Consider the following 19,052-nt stretch of genomic DNA (forward strand, 5'->3'; position numbering starts at 1 on the left):
TCCCAGAGAATGGGCCCTCCCCAACTGTGATGTAGCACCAATATGAACTCATTTTTGACACTTACAACCACTTTTCTCTACTTCATTCAGCCAATTCTGCAACAATTTTTGCCACTCCTAACCTATTTTGATCATTTGTTGTCACTTTTAAATCAAGATATGCCACTTCTCACCCATTTTGTCACTCTTTAACCCCTTTTAGCCACTTTCCTGCCAATTATTGCCCCGTGTGCCACTTTTAAACTCCTTTTCACTACTTTGCCAGGCTATTCCTGCTATACTTTTGCCGAACTATTGCCAGTGTTAATTCATTTTTTATACTTTTAACCCCGTTTTGCCTCTCTGACCCAATTTTTGCCATTCTATAATCCCTTTGTACCACTTCCCCTTCCCATATTTGACCCTCTGTGCCACTCCACACCCCACTTTGACACTTATCACCCACTTTTGCCACTCCGTCATTTTTGCAACATTTCCATCAGTCTTAACACATTTTTTAAAATATATTCAAAATATTTACTAATAATGGCTGACAAGTAAATTTCTGTAAAAACAGGTCAAATGTTAAGCCATTCTAAAACTCTTTCAATATTAATTGTTTTTGGAGTGGATTTGACAGCTGCAGACATTTAATGCCAAAAGATGCCCTTAAAACCACAACATTTTCTTTTCCTCCTTTTCTGAATTTAATGATCCTCTGGGGGCCAGACAGGCAGCTTGGGGGGGGGGGGGGCTGATAGGGCCCTCGGCTGCCAGTTGATTATCAGTGGTCTATGTTATTGCAATGGGAGTCAGCCTTTTACAATTAACAACAGCATAGCACACTGAGACCAGCTAATGATGTTTCCTCACACAGACACAATTTAGAAAATTTAGAAAATAAAACTGAGCTTGATAGCATTGCTTGTTGGATGCATGCATGGTTGAAATCCCTGCACACATGATGTAATTATTTTGTTTTTATTCTGAGATTTCTCTTTTTATCTGTACAGGTGGGTGGATTTCTCCCCTGTGACATACACTCACTGGGGTCCAGGTGAGCCCAACAATGCCAACGGAGAGGAACAGTGTGTACAGATGAACAGACATCAAGGTATGATTACTCCTTTCAGATATGTGAAAGTCTAAATACTGTAAATCGGCTTCACGGTTGTGAGTGTTTCATGTATAGACTTGTTGTCAGTGATATTTATAACATCATACTTTGTCACGTTTAGGTGGATGGAACGATGCCAACTGTGGCCGAGCCGTAGCAGGTTACGTTTGTAAGAAGTACCCTGGAGACGTCCACACCCCTCCTCCACCCACACAGCCATGGGAGGGCAACTGCCCCGAAGGTAACCCACACACTTTTAAGATGTTCTAAGAGAATGATTTACTGAAATTTAAACCAAAAGTTCCACACAGATGCTTTTATACTTCTTTAGAGTCTCCCACTTTCCATTTAAAAATAAATACCAAGTTATATCATAACTCTGCAGTGATCATGAGTGCAAAGTGTGTGCAAATATGTATATTGTTTCAACATATTCATAAAAATACTACTCAAATCTTCTACATTACGTGATGCAATATTTGACCTTCCTCCCTCCAGGTTGGCTTCGCTTTGGGAGTAAGTGCTTCTTGTTCAAAGGAAAGAAAGACGAAATTAAACTTGGCTGGGGCGAAGCTCGAGATTGGTGCAAGGAACAAGGAGGAGACCTCGCTGTTATTGATACCCAGTATGAGAACGGTAAGATTAATAATAACAAAAAATCACCAGGTATCGCAGGCTTTCTTTATTCCAATCCTCCTCTCTCTCCTCCAGACTTTGTAGCGAGTTACCTGAAAGACCTGGAGCTCCCCACGTGGATTGGCCTTTCAGATACGCTGCTGGAGAATCAGTACGCATGGGCTGATGGGAGCTCAGTGCGCTACACTAACTGGAACGACAAGGAACCAAACAATGCGGGAGGAGCGGTGAGGAGTACAGTTGTTAAAAAAGTTGAATTTAAAAAATCAACACAAATCTAGTAATGGATGCCCATACCTGTTTGATACCACAGAAACTATAGGAGTCCTTGGCCCCCAATATTGGTAACTTCTTCTTCTGTCTGAAATTGGTGTAGTTTTATTACATTTCTGTACATTTCTTTTCTAGAGATCAGTCTATCAATCTTTTATTTCTATAATTCAAATTCATAACTTAAGACATTTTACAAGAGAGTGGGTCTAGACTGTACTCTCTGTTACATTACTTATATAAAGAAAGCCAAAAATAATCAACTGTGAGCACAACATTAAGCAGTGGCAACTTTTCTACAACGTGTGGTTTTAAACAATACTTACATTTTGACTACCTTTGTCATTTTTGCTTACACCATGTTTAAAACACATTTGTCTGCAGATAATTTAAAGGTTTTCTTGTCTTTCTCAACAGGAGCATTGTGCGGCATTAACTCACAACCACCTGGTTACTGGCAGGTGGAACGATGACGCCTGTCATAAGAATCACAGCTTCGTCTGCTACAGGAAGAAATGTCAGTACAAAACTCAACTGTTTGGCTTTTGCATATCGGCATTTATTAAAATAATTAATAAACATTTCTTCAACTGTGTCCAAATCAGCCAGCAGCTTTGACCCACCCCCAACCAAGAACCCCTGCCCGGATGGTTATATCTCCTGGTACGCAAACTGCTACAAGCTGGTGGAGGAGGAGGCAACGTGGGATGCAGCTCAGGAAGCGTGTGAGAAGCAGAAAGGGAATCTGGCCAGCATTGATATGAGCTACGACCAGGCCTTTGTCGCTGGAGCGGTGCTGCAGGGCAAAGGAGACGCATGGATTGGACTCAGACGCAAGGTACTGTCATGAGGATGAAACAAACTCTGTGAAGATGTTCAAAACTCCTGTAGACTGTTAGCACTGATACCTAAAATAGCAAACAAGTTATTTCATGATGCTGAACACCTCCTCTATGAGACTGCCTACCTGTAGGTTTGAGTCAGTCATTTTTAAAATTTCTGCCTGAGTTAATTCTAGCAAAACTTTGAATATGGGATGACTCCATTAAGACTTGCTCAGACCCTATCTCATATGTCTTTGTCTTGCAGGGTGACACTTACACTTGGACAGATGGATGGCCAGTGTTCTTCACTCAGTGGGGACCAGGAGAACCCAGCAACATAAAGGATGAGGGCTGTGTCAGTATGCACGGTGAACGCTTCTTCCACGGGACCTGGAACGACACCAAGTGCAGCCTAACTAAACCCTACATCTGCAAGATTTCCAAGGGTATCCAGCATCATTTATCATGATTATTTAACTGTGTATTTAAGCCCTATGCTACAAGAAAGCTCCATTTATGGAGGGCTGGGCTTCTGAAAAACTTACTGAACAGTCACTTGACAAGATATGAATGAATACTATCAACATCTCTGCAATGCATCAGCAGTGTTAGTGCTAACCTTTTGGCTAACGCTGGGCTTCATTCAACAATATCCTCCTATGATTTTTCTTAAATTTGTTCTCAAGTTGCCCTGTACAGTTAAAAATTACTGGCCTAATGGTTACGTCTAATGGACCAGCCCACCATGTCAACTTGATTAAAAAAATGCTTTTACCATTTTTAGAAAAGGTTTTTCTCATTTTGGAAACAGGCAACATTTGTACTGAAGCAACAATGAATAACATTTGTGTTTTTGCTGCTTTTGTAAACGTTGCAAGTTTAGGTTAGAGATCAAATTTGGTTGCAATTGATTGACAGGACATTGGATCATGGGCTTCCCCTATTTACCCCTTAATGATGTCCTTGGTTGCTAATTATTTAACTCATTGTCTTCCAGAGAAACCCCCACCAACTCCAGCCCCTGGTGATGGGAAGTGTCTGCCATTCTGGATACCGTACGGCCGCTACTGTTACACCGTGTACAACGAGCAGCAGGGCTTCTCTTGGCCGGACTCCCGTCACTACTGCCAGAGCATCAGAGGGGGAGATCTGGCGTCCATCCACAGCAGAGCAGAGGTGGAGTTCATCAGAAACCTCAACCACACCAAATACCACAATCTCTGGATCGGCCTCACCAGGGACAACAACTGTGAGTGAACAAAAACGTACGCTGATGTTTCTCTGTTTGAGTTTGTGCTCTAACCTTGAAGCTGGTGCCTTGTTTGTTGGACTCTTCAGTCGGCTGGGGCTGGACGGACAAGACGTCTGTTAGCTTCCTGAACTGGGCACAGGGAGAGCCGAATGCAGCCTTTCACCACGGAGAAGTGGCTGAAGAGAACTGTGTGGAGATGTATGCAGATGGACACTGGAATGACAACAACTGTCTGCAAAAGAGAGGTTTTGTGTGCAAACATCGACAGTGTAAGGATGTTTTTATAAATATATTTAAAAAAAAAGCATTGATTCACACTGATATTTAATATCTCCTTTCTTCAATGGCTGAGTTAGGTTTTTCTGACAGACCAACCCTGGCCGATCTATTTGCAACTCTAATTCAAAAAAGTTGGGACGCTGGGTAGAGTGTAAATAAAATCAGAATGCAATGATTTGCAAACCTCACAAAGCCATATTTATTAGCAAAAGAACAAGATGTTGAAAGTGAGACATTTTACCATTCCATGAAAAATATTAGCTCATTTTGAATTTGATAGCAGCAACACATCTTACAAAAAAAGTGGGGATGAGGCAACAAAAGGCTGGAAAAGTAAGTGGCACCACTGAAAAACAGCTGGAGCATTTTTGCAACTAATTAGCTTAATTGGCCTGTCTGCAGTCCAGACGTTCTACCAAATTTGGAGAATCATAAAATAAAATATTCAACAAAGAAGACCCAGGACTGTCGAGCAGCTAGAATCCTACATCAGATAAGAATGAGAATGAGAATTCATTCTCTCATTAATTTCAGGATTCCAGAAGTTTCCATTAACATATTCCTTAAATCAAACATCTACAATACCAGCAAAAAATAATTCCTAGGTTATAATTCACAAAAATATTGACACTTTGTAGCCGAATTAAAGCTGTCACTCTGAACATGAACCGGTCCTTATCAAGTTAGACTTTGTGACATAGAAAACTAAGAATTTAGCTCAGCAAAGCAGGCATACTCTCTCTTTCTATCCTGCAGTCATTTCTGTTTGTTCATTAACTGACTTGAAGAATTCTCTTTCAGTCTATACAACAGATGAAAACGGTCCTGTTTTTCCCACTGATGGCCCCGGTGGAAGCAGTAAGTGCAACAAATTTCTAAATAACCTCTTTTTAAAACTTTTTTTTTATTGATCTCTGTCCTGATAGAACTAAAATATTAATGTCAATTCAGGCACAATAGCTATTGTGGTTAAATACTGCAAATCTGGCTGTCATTAATTGATGTGTGGCCATGAAACTTTGTTACAACATTAGTGAAGCTCAGAAATTAAGTATTACTTCTTTGATGGGATTTTAGTGCCAACAGGTCAAACAGATGCAAAAAAAGATATAGATTTGTATAGACGCCCAAAAAAAGACATACATTTCACATTCACTCTTTTTGCATTGATAAGTAAATTTGTTTTCTCAAAGTCTTGATGTATATATGTGTGTACATGTCATCATCTCAGGGTCATAAAGCTGGTTTTTCCAGTGATAATGACAACCCCAAAATACTTTTCATCACTGGAAAAAGCAGAGTTTATTAATATTTATGGACACATGCTTAAGGCTTCAGTAGTTTTGAGATGTAATGACATGTTTGGATTTTTAAAAGTTTAGAAAAATGGATTAAAAATTTGTTGTGCCATTCTTTTGCACAGATGGAGGAGTCATAGCCGGTGGCATCATTGGAGCCATTGTTGTTTTCACCTTGATTATTGGACTTTTGTACTACGTCTTTAGCGTGCGTGGTTATAAACTGAGCAGCGTAAGTCTGCCAACTAAAGCATCCAGTCATGTTGATGTGGTAAGTTATTGATTAGCCTGATATATTCGCATATATTCCCAGTGCTGTTTTAATGGGAACATAGATACTAAGATGTTGAATTCTTTTGTCTTACAGCCCGCCTTCACCAACCCAAACTTTGCAGGAGAATCAGACACGTAAAGCATCACTCAAGTTTTGTACAGTTCTTCAAATTTAATGTTTTTTTTTTTTAAAGAATCAGTGATATTGTAGTTTTTACAGCCTCAGAGGTTCTACAAAATTCTTATCTATTGTATATACTGTGATATACAAATTAAATAAATGATGTTAAAGCCTAAAGCCTTGATTTCAACTGAAAACAGTAATGTTTTGTTGTGTTTTGGCTGTTCGTCTACATAATAATGGCATTTCAAATGCCTGAAAATGTCCCAAAGTGTAAACTTTATAAAATGCAACTATTTCCTTTGTTGTGTAAAATGGCAATGCAAAGTTACTTCTGAGCCCAGAGACTTTTAGCACACATACATCATGTTTCCAGTTAATAGTCATGTGCAAATTAGTGGACTAAAAAATTATGGCAGACTTGTGAGTTCTGTTTTTGTTACACATTCCCAGTCGGCATTTTCTGTCTTAGCAGTCTGCCTCAGGACCAACTAACTACCAGTTCCTTCAAGAGCTATTGCTACCCAAATTTCTGATGTTTTTTTTTTTTTTTTTTTTTTTTACCAGATTTATTTAAAGAAACATTTGAATTAACATTTAAATTAACATTAAAAACATTACAATTTCCTCTCTCTGAGAATTTTCTTTATAGATTTTTAGGAAAATGCCAACAGAAAACTCCCCAAAATCAAAGGAAAATTACTTTCCCCAAAAAATTACAGCGGAAACTCCTTAAAGATTTCTGGGAAAGTTACAAAGAAAACTCTTCAATATTCAGAAAAAAAAAAATTCTGGCATGCACTATTTTTGTTCCCTTTCTACTATTAAAAACAGTTAAAGCACTTTATAGGCATTTTAACTTTTTTTCTCCCCCAGTACACATTTGCAGCCCACTGGAGACAGCTCCATGACCCACTTTTGAGTGCAGTCCCACCAGTTGTGACCCAGTAATGTGGAGAAGCAACCCTCCCTCATCATCTATCCACACAAAAGAATTTGCGTTAGTCATTTTTGTATGGTTGAACCTCACCTTTCTGGGCATTAGAACGGGTCTGCCTTGTACTTTACAGTCTGTGGGTCAGATGCGCAGTAAACAAAAGGCTCTGATGTGACCAATTTTCTTTTTAATAATCTTTATTTTACTTTCAAACAAGGCACAGTTTACATTTAAGAACTCAGTTCCTATTGGCTGTCGGACTGAACAGGTAAACATCAATATTAATAAAGTAAAGATAAAATAAAAAACAAAATAGATATTAAAAGGGGGTCATTACAAGAGGTCATTCATGAAGTAGTTTGCATAGATCCCAAGCTATAGGGCTTTCAGATTCATATAATCTTGAGTATGTCCTGCCTCCTGAACCTTTTTAAATATCTGCCTTAATCTAATATTTTTGTTTTACCTGATTATGAACTAAATATGGTGATTACAGATTGCCCAGCATGCAACCCTTGGCAACTTGTTTAACTGCAATGCTCATTGACTTTGCTGGGTGGCGCAGTCACGAAAAAAGGGGGTCCTAGTCCTGCAGTCCTGAAACTTTGGTCCTGGAGCTGCTGCCTGTGTCTGCAGATAGGAACTATTGGAAGGACGCAGATATGCGTATTGTTTCATTGCAAAGTCATTCTGCCATCTACTGGCCTTGCCTTAGTGCTAGAGCATTTTTGCCATTTATGAGCATCTGTCATCAAAACATTACCGTCTGACCGCAAAATTTTTTTGAGACTAAAAAACAAAAAAATTGAATTCATTTTGAGTGGCATGTTTCCATGTAAACATGGCCGTGGTTTTATAATGTTTACAGAAACTTGAAACATTTCTGTTTATAAAAGCTGACTGTGATTTACTGTTAAGTTTGTTTTAGAAAAATTCAAAAACAGTACACAACAAGACATTATTTTCCAGTGTTTATTCATCTCTGTACACTGCAACACAAATTATTTACATTTTTCACAAAAGAAAGAAAGCATCCTTCAAAAATCTTTCTGAACATTTTTCCAGTAAATAATTATTTGGACAAGAAGTGTAAACTTGTTGCAGATTAACTCATAAATTAAGCACCAACAGTTAAAAATGATGAAAATAAAGCCACAGGTTGGAAAAGACAAAAAAAGAAGGCAATGCACTGTTCATGAATGTTGGAAGCCATATTTAGCTCATGTGTAGTGAAGACATCTGTGGCAGAAAAAAAAAAGAATCTCAGACGCCACAGCACTGGTGAACTTGTTACTTAATTAAAAAGTACCACTTTGTTATTTATGTCAGAAAATAAAGTTAGGACCATTTAATGATCCTCATTTAGCCCTTTGATGGTTTTTATTACAGACACAGCAACTCAGTATACAGGTGAACATGCCAAAAGCTAATCTAAACTCCACATCATACTGATTATTATTTGTGTCCCCCAGTGTATGAATAATTCACCCTTAGTAAAAAACGTGAGCCAACAAAACTGCTTTATTGCTTAGAGTCAAAGTTACAGCAAACAAAGAGTAAACACAAGGGAACTTTGTTGTCTTGTGTTCATTAACACGCTGAAATTTACTACTAATACTAAAACAAAGTGCATACTTCAGTCAGCTATACTTTTGGCCATTTACAGATTAAGTCAACGTTTTGCTATTGAACATTTTTGCTGCTCAACTAAAGTGTCTGTAACCGAGGAGAGCAGCTTACTGGAGCAAAAACAAATAAAGAAAACACGACTGTAGTTTCAGATTTGTTTAAAGACTGTGGAAGCTCCACTTCACTTGAAAGGTAACTCAAAAATGGCCAAAGTGAACCACTACATCCACAACTTAAACCAAAGAAAGCCAGGAATGCTAATTCATCCCTCCTTTTCTTGGTCTTGCCAAGAGAACACAAGTGCAAACATCTCTTTTTGAACAGGATGATAGTGATAAAACCTCTCTAGTCGCTACTTGTCAGCCAAGTTACCTCTGCCACATCCCTGAGCCAAAACATGAGTCAGCAGTCCATCAGATGTCAGAAATTCATGATCAACAGACACTCGTACACAAGATGTGGGGCAAAATGTCACAGGAGCGTGTGGCGACAGGCAAGCTATAGAAAGACAACGGATCATAGATTGATAGGCATAGAAACTCCCTCCTGGGAGTAAATACAGGATATTTGGATTTCCCCCTGCCTCCTCAATGATAACAAATGAGCCAAAATATAAAAGTTAAGATACATGTCCAGTAATTTCTTTCTAAAACTTTGAGTCCACTATGATAGTGAATTGTCATCATGCAAATTTTCATCCAGATTTCATCTTTATGAGTAGTTTAGTTTTACAACTGTTGGCAGATGCAGTGTTGCCAACCTAATTTGCACAGTAGAGGAGGAAAGGGAAGAGAAGACGCAATAACAACTCAATACAGTCACTGAACTTTCAATAAACACGTCTGCTTTAGAACAACTGAAGAGTACTTTCTGTTGTGGACTGTACCAGCATAAGAGATATTTCTTCCATGTTTTACTGACAAGTTCAATGCCGTTAGTAAAGGAGGTGTACGGTTCAAACAGTCATCTCCCCTTCTGAGCCTGTCCCAACTCCAATGGCACCAGCGAAATATATTAATGCAGGATTATTCTGGCTTCAGTTCCATTCAGTGGAAGAAGACCGAGAAGCTCTCTGCATTGGTATGAACAGTTTAGGCTTAAATGATAAATTTACACCTTTGCTGCTCCAACACCTGACACATGCACACTTCTTAACTGATTGATAAAAAGCAAACTGTTCAGCTTCCATTTAAGGTAAAAGTGTCCAACATCTTGCCTGCTTTGTCTTCTTATCTCATGATTCATGTACTAATTTTTATCTAAATGTGTCCAGCTTTGTTTGTTAGACACTACATTCACAATCATTACTCAATATTCAATGTGTGTTTCATCCTGAGGGAGCAAACAGAGGGGCATATTTGGAATTTTTCCCGGTACCTGGCTTATTTTTGTTCAGTGTTACAGAAGTTATACAGAAATTACAACATGATAAAGAAAAGCATATGCAGCATTCTGGTCAAATGCATGAATATAAGTGAATCCTGGTTTTATAAATAGCTGGCACTTTGCACGCTCTTTCAGTTTGCTGCTAATTCCTACACAGACAACAACAATGTCATAGGAAAACCGTCAATCTTTGGTTGCATTTTGGCTGTTAATTAACATAACTGCCTTTAGTATGTCTGACAACAGGTTTCAGAGTACACACTCTTGAAAGCGCCACCATTTTCATTGTCCTGTAAACTGCCAAGTGTGAGTAGGTGGACTACAACATCAGTGGCAGACACAGACTTCTGCCGTGCAGCTCAACATTTTGTCTTAAATTTCTTGCTCTGAGATTTAGGGTCACTTGGAGTTTAAGCGGTGTTTTTTGTCGTTTTTTTCTGATCTGTGCAGACAGGTGTTATCAAAACATGAATGCAGAATCTAATCGAAATGGATTACAACAGATGATTTCACTTTCAGTAAGAACACGGCCTTAGATTGAGCTACAGGCAAAAATTTAAGGACACATTAGATGGTGCAAATTCTGCTCTACAAAAACACCTGAATTCTCATCGGGATTGTAGCCGATTTGTGTTGAACAAACAGAATATCAGAAAAAAAAACATAATCCCTGAATCCAATTTTTTTTAATTAAACAACAGAACTAGATCTTGTTTTATGGAGAGATGAACTGAAATAAATTAGAATTAATGGTCTAACAGGGAGTTAAGTTTTACATGTATAGCTCTCCTGCCTTCTGCCTACTCAAAAGCCTTTCTAAACTTGTTATGACAGCAGGATTAACAACAAAAGCTATGCTGATAGTCAAGAAATGTGTCAGTACATGAACCCAAAATCAGGATAAGGCCAAATCATAGAGCAACAAAGTGATAAGCTTGATGTAGTTTCAAATACATTTAAATAATAAAGGATCAACTTGTAAAAGCCAATATAGGGAACATAATGTGCAAGACATGACATGTCTGGATTACAGCAGACATAATCCGCGTTTATAAAAGTGCCAGAGAGAAAGAGAGAAACAATAAAGTGGCCATGGTAATGAAAAACAAGTGCAACGATCAGCTGTAAGGACACACGAGAGATGACATCTGTTTTCACCTTTTTATGGATGAGATGAGTTCATATCCATAGACAGACACAGCCAGAACACGCTCTGAGGGAGAGTCCAGCTCAGTGTTTGACTCACCGAAGTGAAGTGGACGTGTAGAGAGAGAGAGAGTGAAGAGTCAACACGTGTTCTGCAGCAGTTTGTTGGTCACTTTACCTTCAGGCTGTCTAGACGCAGCCAGTGAACCCCCTGTCTGGTGTACCGCACCATAGAGCTCATGCTGGATGTCAGACGCAGTGGACCCATGACCGTGTCCAGCTCCATCAGTAAACCTGAAACATTCAAATAACAGTAAGAAAAATAATCACTATAGAATGATTAATTTTAGCATTAATTTAAATCAACAGTAAAAACACATGGGGAGAATTAAACATCTCATTGTCACACTAGTGAGTGTAATAAGTTGATGCACAAGATTTTTCAAAAGCATGATACACACTGAACGATTTTCAAAATCTAAACCAGTTTTGAAAATGTGAGACATCACACATGATGAGCAATAATGACTAATTGACAGTTTTTTCTTGTAGTGTGTGGTGTGGAACAAGATGATCAGTACAGCACACCACAAACTAACAAGCAGTCTCCACACTAAAAAACACAAATCTCCCGCTGTCAAACTCTAGCTTTTAGCAACCTGGTAGCATCTTTGGTCCTTCTCCTCTCCTCAGTTTGTGTGTAAGATGCTTTACAGGGCATGTTTTACAAACACTTGCTTTGTTTCCACAAATTAACCAGGTGGTCCTCCATTCCTAACGTGAATCTAACTTCATGCTTTGTATTGACTGTAGTTACTATGGCTGTTCCAGTTTTAATTTTGACTAAAAGTATGACTTAAAATATTCACGGACCAACATGATGGGCTTCAAAACTATAAAAACTGTTACTCTAGTGATCACCAGTATTAAAAGTAACAAAGCTTTTAAAGAACTACAGATCTTCTGTCATATTTTTGACCAATGAGTGAAGTAGAGAACACAAATTGGTGCAATTCAGACACTGTGCATGAGTTTGCTTGTAATCTTTGGTGAGAAAGAAAACAAACAAGAAATTGACCAATATTGGGAGGCTGTGATTATCTCTGTTATGCCAATGTGTTAAACAACTATCAATATCGTTTAATTTTACTAGTAACATATTAAAGTATAAAAACCGGGCATCATCACAAACTTACTCCACAGAGAGATGATTAGATTCTTGCTTTTACTGATATGACTGTTTCACAGCTATATTCACTGCCTCCTTACATCTTGTTTAATGTAGTGTCTGTCAAACAATTTTTTCAATAAAGAATAAAATGTTTTAATGTCAAGAGTACTGTCAAGAGTAACAGTAGTGATCACAACAAATTAAGAATCACAATTCCTGCAAATATCTTTTTTAATCATGACTAATTGCATGCTCTATTCCCTTCAAGACACTTTTCTTAGACAAGTCAGTGTCTCTGTGCAGCCACAGAGATGTAAAATAAATCCACCACTGTTCCTGAATGTCTCATTTTACTTTAAAAACTCAAATACAGCTCAGTGGACAAGTAAGTAGTCATCTGCACCTTGTATTGTCAAATATTTACCTTTTTACTGGCCTCTCATTTCATTTAAAACCACAACAAGTTCGTTTTTCATGTTTAAATACATGTTATAATTCTTGATCTACCACTCCAAAAGTAGGTTTGTATCTGAACATAAAGTCAATTAACCCTCAGGCCATCCTAGAGCCCTTGTAGGCTTTTTCCAATGTATGTATTTTTTGCTCTCACTTTGGCAACTATCATGCTAAGATGATGATATTTGACAAAGATGTTCATTTTTTAATGAATTTCATTTTCCACACTGTGTTGACAGAATTTTCCCCTGTGTAAACAAAAAACTCACACTCTCCCTCCTGGAGCCCTTTTAGGCCACACTGACTACCATTAAAACCACTTATTTTCATTCTGCTGCCATTGCAAAACAGAAATAAGAACTCCTGTTAACTCCTCTGTAATTCAGTCATTCAGATGTAAATGTCTTTTGAAGTAAAAGATAAAAGGTGGTTAAAAATTCCCTTTCATCAACATGACCTTTGTAACCATGTCTGCATCATAAATAAAAGTTTTGGAACCAAGAAAAGGCCAATCAGAGTGTAAACAGTACAGCCATGTGCACCCACTTGTTTATGCAGGTGCACCAGCTAAAAAGTGGCATTATGTAAATAAACTGGCATTTATAGGGTTAAAATTATAAAGATTAATTCACATTTGCTATACATGATGTGGACTGGGGTCAAGGACCAAAAAAAATTTTTTTCTTTCATGTTTAATATTTTTAAATATATCTAATGTCCTAAAAGGGCTCTAAGAGAGAAAGTGTGATTTTTTTTTTAAAGGAAGGGCCTGAGGATTAAGGCCGGCCACACACTACTGGATTTTAAGCCTGATTTGGGGCAAGATTTGCCTCCCCTGACGATCGTGAGGCCGTATACCAACTGGAGCCTCGTCGCAAACGATTATTTGTCTGAGTTGTCTGCATGTGTGTGGTGTCAACACAATTAATTTACTGCTCCAAATTGCGTCATAGCCTCCCAAACCCTGAATCATAAATATCAAACATGTTTGGCATTTACGATTCTAGGTCGTAGTGCCGCTGACAGAGTACCCACAACAACCAATGAGAGCGAGCACACCGGGTAGCGTCACCAGACAAGTCATTTGTAGCCTACTTTCACCACTCACAACCATAAACACAACGGTACTTTAATTCCAGCCGGATTTCGTCCTGAGTCTTTCCCTTGTTTTATGATTGTTGCTGCATGTAGTGCATGCCAGGACACTCTGTTGTGGAGAGACAGCAAAACGGTATCGACGGACATCAGAGTTTTTTTTTCTGAAGTCACGTGATCACGCAAGGTCGTAGGCAGGTCGGCAGGTGTGTGGTCTCCAGTGATCTGGCAATCTGGCTGAGACATCTAGTGTGTGCGTTCAGAGGATTAAAGATGAAAAATCTTTGGAAACTGTCCTGAAGTCTGTGGTCTCCCATGGTTTTAAAATCGTTTCAGATTAAAAAATTGTCTAGTGTGTGGCCGGCCTAAGACAGCACAAAAGTCCAAAATGACACAAAAACCATTTTAAATGCAAAATAGTTGAATTTTAAAATGCAACAAAAAGGATGCGAAAAATCACAATTGACTTCAGAAATTCTGAGATCAATCATAATTTGAATCTTTTGACAGCCCTAGTTTTCAGGTGGATAAAAAATGAATATCATTAAACAGCATCAGTAAACATGATACATCATATTAGGAAAAACAGGATGAGGGGAAATGTTAAGGTATAACCAAATAACTGTCACTTTTCCCCATCTATAATCTTACCACTGCCTTTGTGTGCCAGCTCCTCCGCCTGCTCCCAGATGTCATGAGCGCTGAGGAATAAAGTGGTGATGTTGACATAGGTGAAAGCCACTTGTTCGATGGCCTGAGGAACCACCACTGTGCTGCTGATGGGGTCTACAACCAGTCCGCTACCACTGTGGTTGGAGGCAGGACCTGAGCTGGTGAATGTGTTGGCTGGAGACGGCAGACTGGATACAGGGGACGGTGTATCCGAGGATCTAAAGGGCACAGGTAAAGAGGATTAAGATATTTTAGAAACTATTGCTTTAATAGCTTTCTACAATATGCCCCAACAGTGATTAAAGAGGCTTACTTTGATGTTTGAGGGTCAGGTGTTTTCTGAGCAGAGATCTGAAAAGGAAATGAAGTAAGTTACAGAAGCAAAATACCAACTATGCCTTTAGCTTTGAGTAAAAGTGGATTATTCTCTAGCTCTGAATACACTAGTGATCGTTGTTAAAATGCACAAAACAAAATGATATGTAATTAAGCCTTCCAACTTACACTGAAGTGATCAGTGAGAGTCTTCGAGTACTTCAGTGCAGTTTTTTGTTTGTGGCGAAACATGGCCATCTGCAGGAGAGACTGGCACTTCAGACTACAAGACAAGACTTAATGTTAGTAAATAATTCAACAATGACACAACTCAAAGAAAATAAAAGGTAAAACCATAAAAACCCAAATGGTGTGGGGAGAAACATGAAGTACATTTACCATAGCGCTAAAAAGTCCTTTTCTGATGGCGGAGTTGAGGAGTCCAATGAGTTTTTAAGCTTCAGTACAAACCTGTGACAACAGAGAACAGGGAAGGTAATCAAATGCATGAATGAATCCAAAAGTAATTATCTTATTAAGTAAGAGAAAAGCTTTGTATTGCAAGTTGTATTTTGAACTAGCTTAAGGAAAATATCCTTACTTTAGAAACATGCAATCTCATGATCACTAAAAACGTATAAATAGTGAAGATCATAACAAGTTGGTTCTTACTTCAGCAGTTCCACCGTCTCTGCAAACATTGTATAGGAAGACATTGAAATCTGAGGATCTTTTTCCATGGCAATCCCACTCTCAACAAAGAACATGGCTGCGTCCAGGTAGTTGAAAGCTTTGGTGAGCTTATCAGACTACAAAGATTAGAGCAAAGGTAAACATTAACGTCATGTGGTTATGGTATTAGTTTTACTGGTCAAACTGCAGGTTTTTCAGCACACTTCAAACAAAGACTGAAACGTACCTCTGCGTCTGCTTTATGCTTCAGTTTTTTGGCCTCCTTAATATAATGCTTCACAGGATACTGCCTATGGGTGAAGCACTTCATTAGATTGAATAACAAAACACTATAAACAACACCTAACACAATCTCTTTCAAGATCAAGTTAGGTTCTGCACCTTCAAAATTTAAAGAAAGTTCTTGCAGATGTTGAGTCTTCCAAGACAAGGACCAAACAGTGACAACAGGCATCAAAGCTAATTGGGGCATTACTAATCCAAGATGAATGTAGTGCTTTTATTTAAAATTGTGGCAACAGGGTACTGGTTTAGCTAAGTGTTCCTATAGACCTCATACTGTCAGCCGAAGACAACTCACACCCTCAACCACTCCGTGTCATCCCTCTCTCTGCTTCCTGTTGTCCTGTCCATTGTCTTGTCCTCTCAATGAAGCATGAAGAAGTCCATAATGAATCTAACATGTGGTAACAGCTGACTGGAATGACTTAAACTCAGAGTTACCTAGCAAAGGAGAATATCTTTTACCTGTCTTGTAACTGGAGCAAGGGCCTTTTGGTCAAAGTTTCCCTGGTAGACTGTAAGGGGGCTGCAACGCTGCTCTTTGGGAGCTTCTGTGAGGATTGTAGGGTAGAAATTTAGTGACGCTATTAATACGACACAATAACTTTAAAAATAACAACTTCCTGCTCTATAGAAGGAAGCAGTTTACTATTAATATGCTGACAGTCACCTTCTCAGAGTGTGAGTGCTCTGTGTGCTTCCGACTGCCCCTTTTCTTTTTCCGGGAATCAGCATTTACGGCCTTCTTACTGCTGCCCTGAGTCTCTCCTGACGTGGCTTCCTGTAATTTTGACTTCTTTTCAGAGTCTTTTGGTTTTATAGGACGCTGCAAAGGATTTTTCTTTGTCTTCTTTCCCTCTGAATTTTCTGTTGAATTGCTGGAACTTCTGCAGACAACAAGATGAGAACGAGAGTGATTTGACCAAAATCTGCAAACAAAAAATAAAAAACGTAAATAAAAAAGAAATGAAAACAAATCTAAAATTGAGGGGACGCACTCCAGTTTGGCAGATGGATGACTTGATAAGGTATTCTTGTTTTCCAATCTTTGTTTCTTCCTGGGAACATTTTTATTTTCTACCTCAACCTAAAAGAGAACAAGTCACAAATTAAAACAATCGCTTTCAAGTAAATATGTGCTTATCTAAAAAAAATTTCATAATTCTCACATTTTGGGGTATACTCTTTTTGCTGGTTTTGCTCAGTCTGAGTGATGTGTTTACATCACTGCAGCGTCCATCCTGCTTTATGACCATGACGGATCTCTTGGACTTGCTGGGCATTTCCTGGTGGTTGCCGGACATCTGTGGAACTCTTGAGAGCAAACTGAGATCAATTCTCACTAGCAGGGATCTAGGAGGCTTGGGAGTATTTTTGCTTTCAGCCTCATTCTGGCCTGAGTGTTTCTGGGTTGTTTTGTGGGGAGTTTTGGTGCCCTTCTGGCAGATAGTTTCCAAGTTTGCTTTGATTCTGACAGATGGGGCAGCAGACAAATGGTCCGGCTGAGCAGGACTTTGGGTGGGACATGAACAGGGAGTAGGATATTGAACCCTGCATGATGGACAATGACCGTGCAGGTTAAGCATGACATTCGGCTCTGATTCAGCCTTTCGCTTGTCGAGTGACGTGTGTTTAGAAGTCCTTTTACTGTCTCTTTTAGCGTCACCACTGTCCTTTCTTTTCCTACTGTTTCCTGTTTTCGTCTTTACTTTTGGTCTGTCTGTGAAACACGAGTCTTTGTCTCTCGTAACAACAACATCCTCACACTTCACATCAAGAGCAGCTTCTGAGCTGCCTGTCTTTGCTGATTTTGAGGAGTTGGTGTTGCATGAAAGTTTTCTCAAACTGCTGAAGCTCTTCCGATCAACAGAGGGAGATTTTTGGCTAATTTGCTGGTTGTAGTTGTCCTGAAGGCTTTCCCTGCACACCTGGGGTTTTCCAAGGCCATCGGTAGACTCCTTCTGGTGAGAAGACACCTGAGGTTTAAGCTCTTTGGTGGGGTCAACCTCCTTCACAGCGGAATGCTTGGTGCTCTGTGTTGGGTGAGGCTGTTTGTGAGCTGGGCTCTCAGAAGCCTGTGCTCCACACTGACTCTCAGTTTTTGAACTCTGGCTGGACCTGATCCAGTTCCCTAACTGCCAGTCTCCATGGGTCACTGCTGGAGCATCAGGCTACAAAAAGAAAGAAAATTTAAAAACAGCCAAGAAAATGCAGATTTTCAAGTCCTTCATACAGTACTTGTACATATATGTGAGGAAAAGCAGAAAAATGACCTTTGGTTTGACCGAGTTGCTCGCTGAGGGTTGGGGCGGCTCCTCTGTGGTGCTTTCACTGTCTGACTCTGATCTGGAACTGCTCTCTGAGTCGCTGGAGCTGGCGGACTCTACCCCTCTGGAATGTACTGCTTGCAAGGAACTACAGCAAAAAGACACAGCAACCCCAAAATATGACAAAGTAGTACCAAAGCTATAATTACACCACAAACATTGTGGCCTTCATGCTCAAGCTCTGCTGTTTATCATAGTAAATCGTAGTTTTTTTTTATGTTTGAAGAAACTGATGTGGCAAGTGTTTATTTTTTTATATTTTGTTTTTACTAAATCTGCTTCAAAATGGAGCTAAAACAAACAGCCCTTAGGACAATAATTTGAATGGCTGAAATGTGACCTTTTCTAAAATATGGCATTTAGACCAATAAACATAAATACCACATCTTCTTGTTTCGGTTATAAAAATGATCGTTATAAAAAATCCTTTTGAGATTCTGAAATTTCTTTAAGATTTTTTAGCAGTATTAATTATGTTCTCTACACAAAAATAATGATCATACATTGTGCAAAATAGCTGATGGCCAAACTATATTTGCTGCTATTATAACATTTGTTATAGCTTTTCTCCCAGCATTTTCTATTGTGGATTCGGACAGTGTATTGTTTGAAAAAAAAAAAAGTTTTTTTTTAAATGGAACCTCTTTAACAACAAATTAAAACCAGCTAAATCCGAATGGCAATTATGTTCTGCAAACATTGCAGTGTGATGCCTCTGTCAGAACCCCCGATGGTTCCAAATAGCCAAGTATTCCATGACTGAGTCTTATTTGACTTCCAATTTCACAAACACCTGCTAATGTAACAGGGACAATGAATAAAATTTAAGAAAATAGACAATTAGTCAACAATAGGCAAAATGTGACTGATCACATTAAACTATTTAAATCTTGA

The 19,052-nt window shown here is 38.8% G+C and overlaps 2 protein-coding genes across 2 annotated transcripts in view; one reads left to right on the forward strand and one right to left on the reverse strand.

Annotated features, from left to right (window-relative positions):
- LOC121524679 (macrophage mannose receptor 1) overlaps positions 1–6,469 on the forward strand; it is a 28,283-nt gene extending 21,814 nt beyond the window's left edge. Inside the window, exons 39-50 of the mRNA XM_041810139.1 lie at positions 993–1,093; positions 1,218–1,337; positions 1,595–1,732; positions 1,808–1,959; positions 2,420–2,519; positions 2,608–2,840; positions 3,092–3,272; positions 3,824–4,075; positions 4,165–4,347; positions 5,159–5,215; positions 5,781–5,926; positions 6,023–6,469. Of these exons, the coding sequence (XP_041666073.1) occupies positions 993–1,093; positions 1,218–1,337; positions 1,595–1,732; positions 1,808–1,959; positions 2,420–2,519; positions 2,608–2,840; positions 3,092–3,272; positions 3,824–4,075; positions 4,165–4,347; positions 5,159–5,215; positions 5,781–5,926; positions 6,023–6,067 (1,708 nt within the window). The 3' untranslated portion in view covers positions 6,068–6,469. The remainder of the gene's footprint in view (positions 1–992; positions 1,094–1,217; positions 1,338–1,594; positions 1,733–1,807; positions 1,960–2,419; positions 2,520–2,607; positions 2,841–3,091; positions 3,273–3,823; positions 4,076–4,164; positions 4,348–5,158; positions 5,216–5,780; positions 5,927–6,022) is intronic.
- A 725-nt stretch (positions 6,470–7,194) lies between these two features.
- aff1 (AF4/FMR2 family, member 1) overlaps positions 7,195–19,052 on the reverse strand; it is a 33,202-nt gene continuing 21,344 nt past the window's right edge. The window contains exons 9-20 of the mRNA XM_041810749.1: positions 18,105–18,246; positions 17,001–18,002; positions 16,830–16,918; positions 16,502–16,718; positions 16,297–16,382; positions 15,776–15,839; positions 15,529–15,665; positions 15,256–15,327; positions 15,046–15,139; positions 14,855–14,892; positions 14,521–14,759; positions 7,195–11,441 (exon numbers count right to left, since the gene is read on the reverse strand). Of these exons, the coding sequence (XP_041666683.1) occupies positions 11,317–11,441; positions 14,521–14,759; positions 14,855–14,892; positions 15,046–15,139; positions 15,256–15,327; positions 15,529–15,665; positions 15,776–15,839; positions 16,297–16,382; positions 16,502–16,718; positions 16,830–16,918; positions 17,001–18,002; positions 18,105–18,246 (2,305 nt within the window). The 3' untranslated portion in view covers positions 7,195–11,316. The remainder of the gene's footprint in view (positions 11,442–14,520; positions 14,760–14,854; positions 14,893–15,045; positions 15,140–15,255; positions 15,328–15,528; positions 15,666–15,775; positions 15,840–16,296; positions 16,383–16,501; positions 16,719–16,829; positions 16,919–17,000; positions 18,003–18,104; positions 18,247–19,052) is intronic.

Source organism: Cheilinus undulatus, linkage group 17 (genome assembly GCF_018320785.1).
Source record: "Cheilinus undulatus linkage group 17, ASM1832078v1, whole genome shotgun sequence".
NCBI lineage: Eukaryota > Metazoa > Chordata > Actinopteri > Labriformes > Labridae > Cheilinus > Cheilinus undulatus.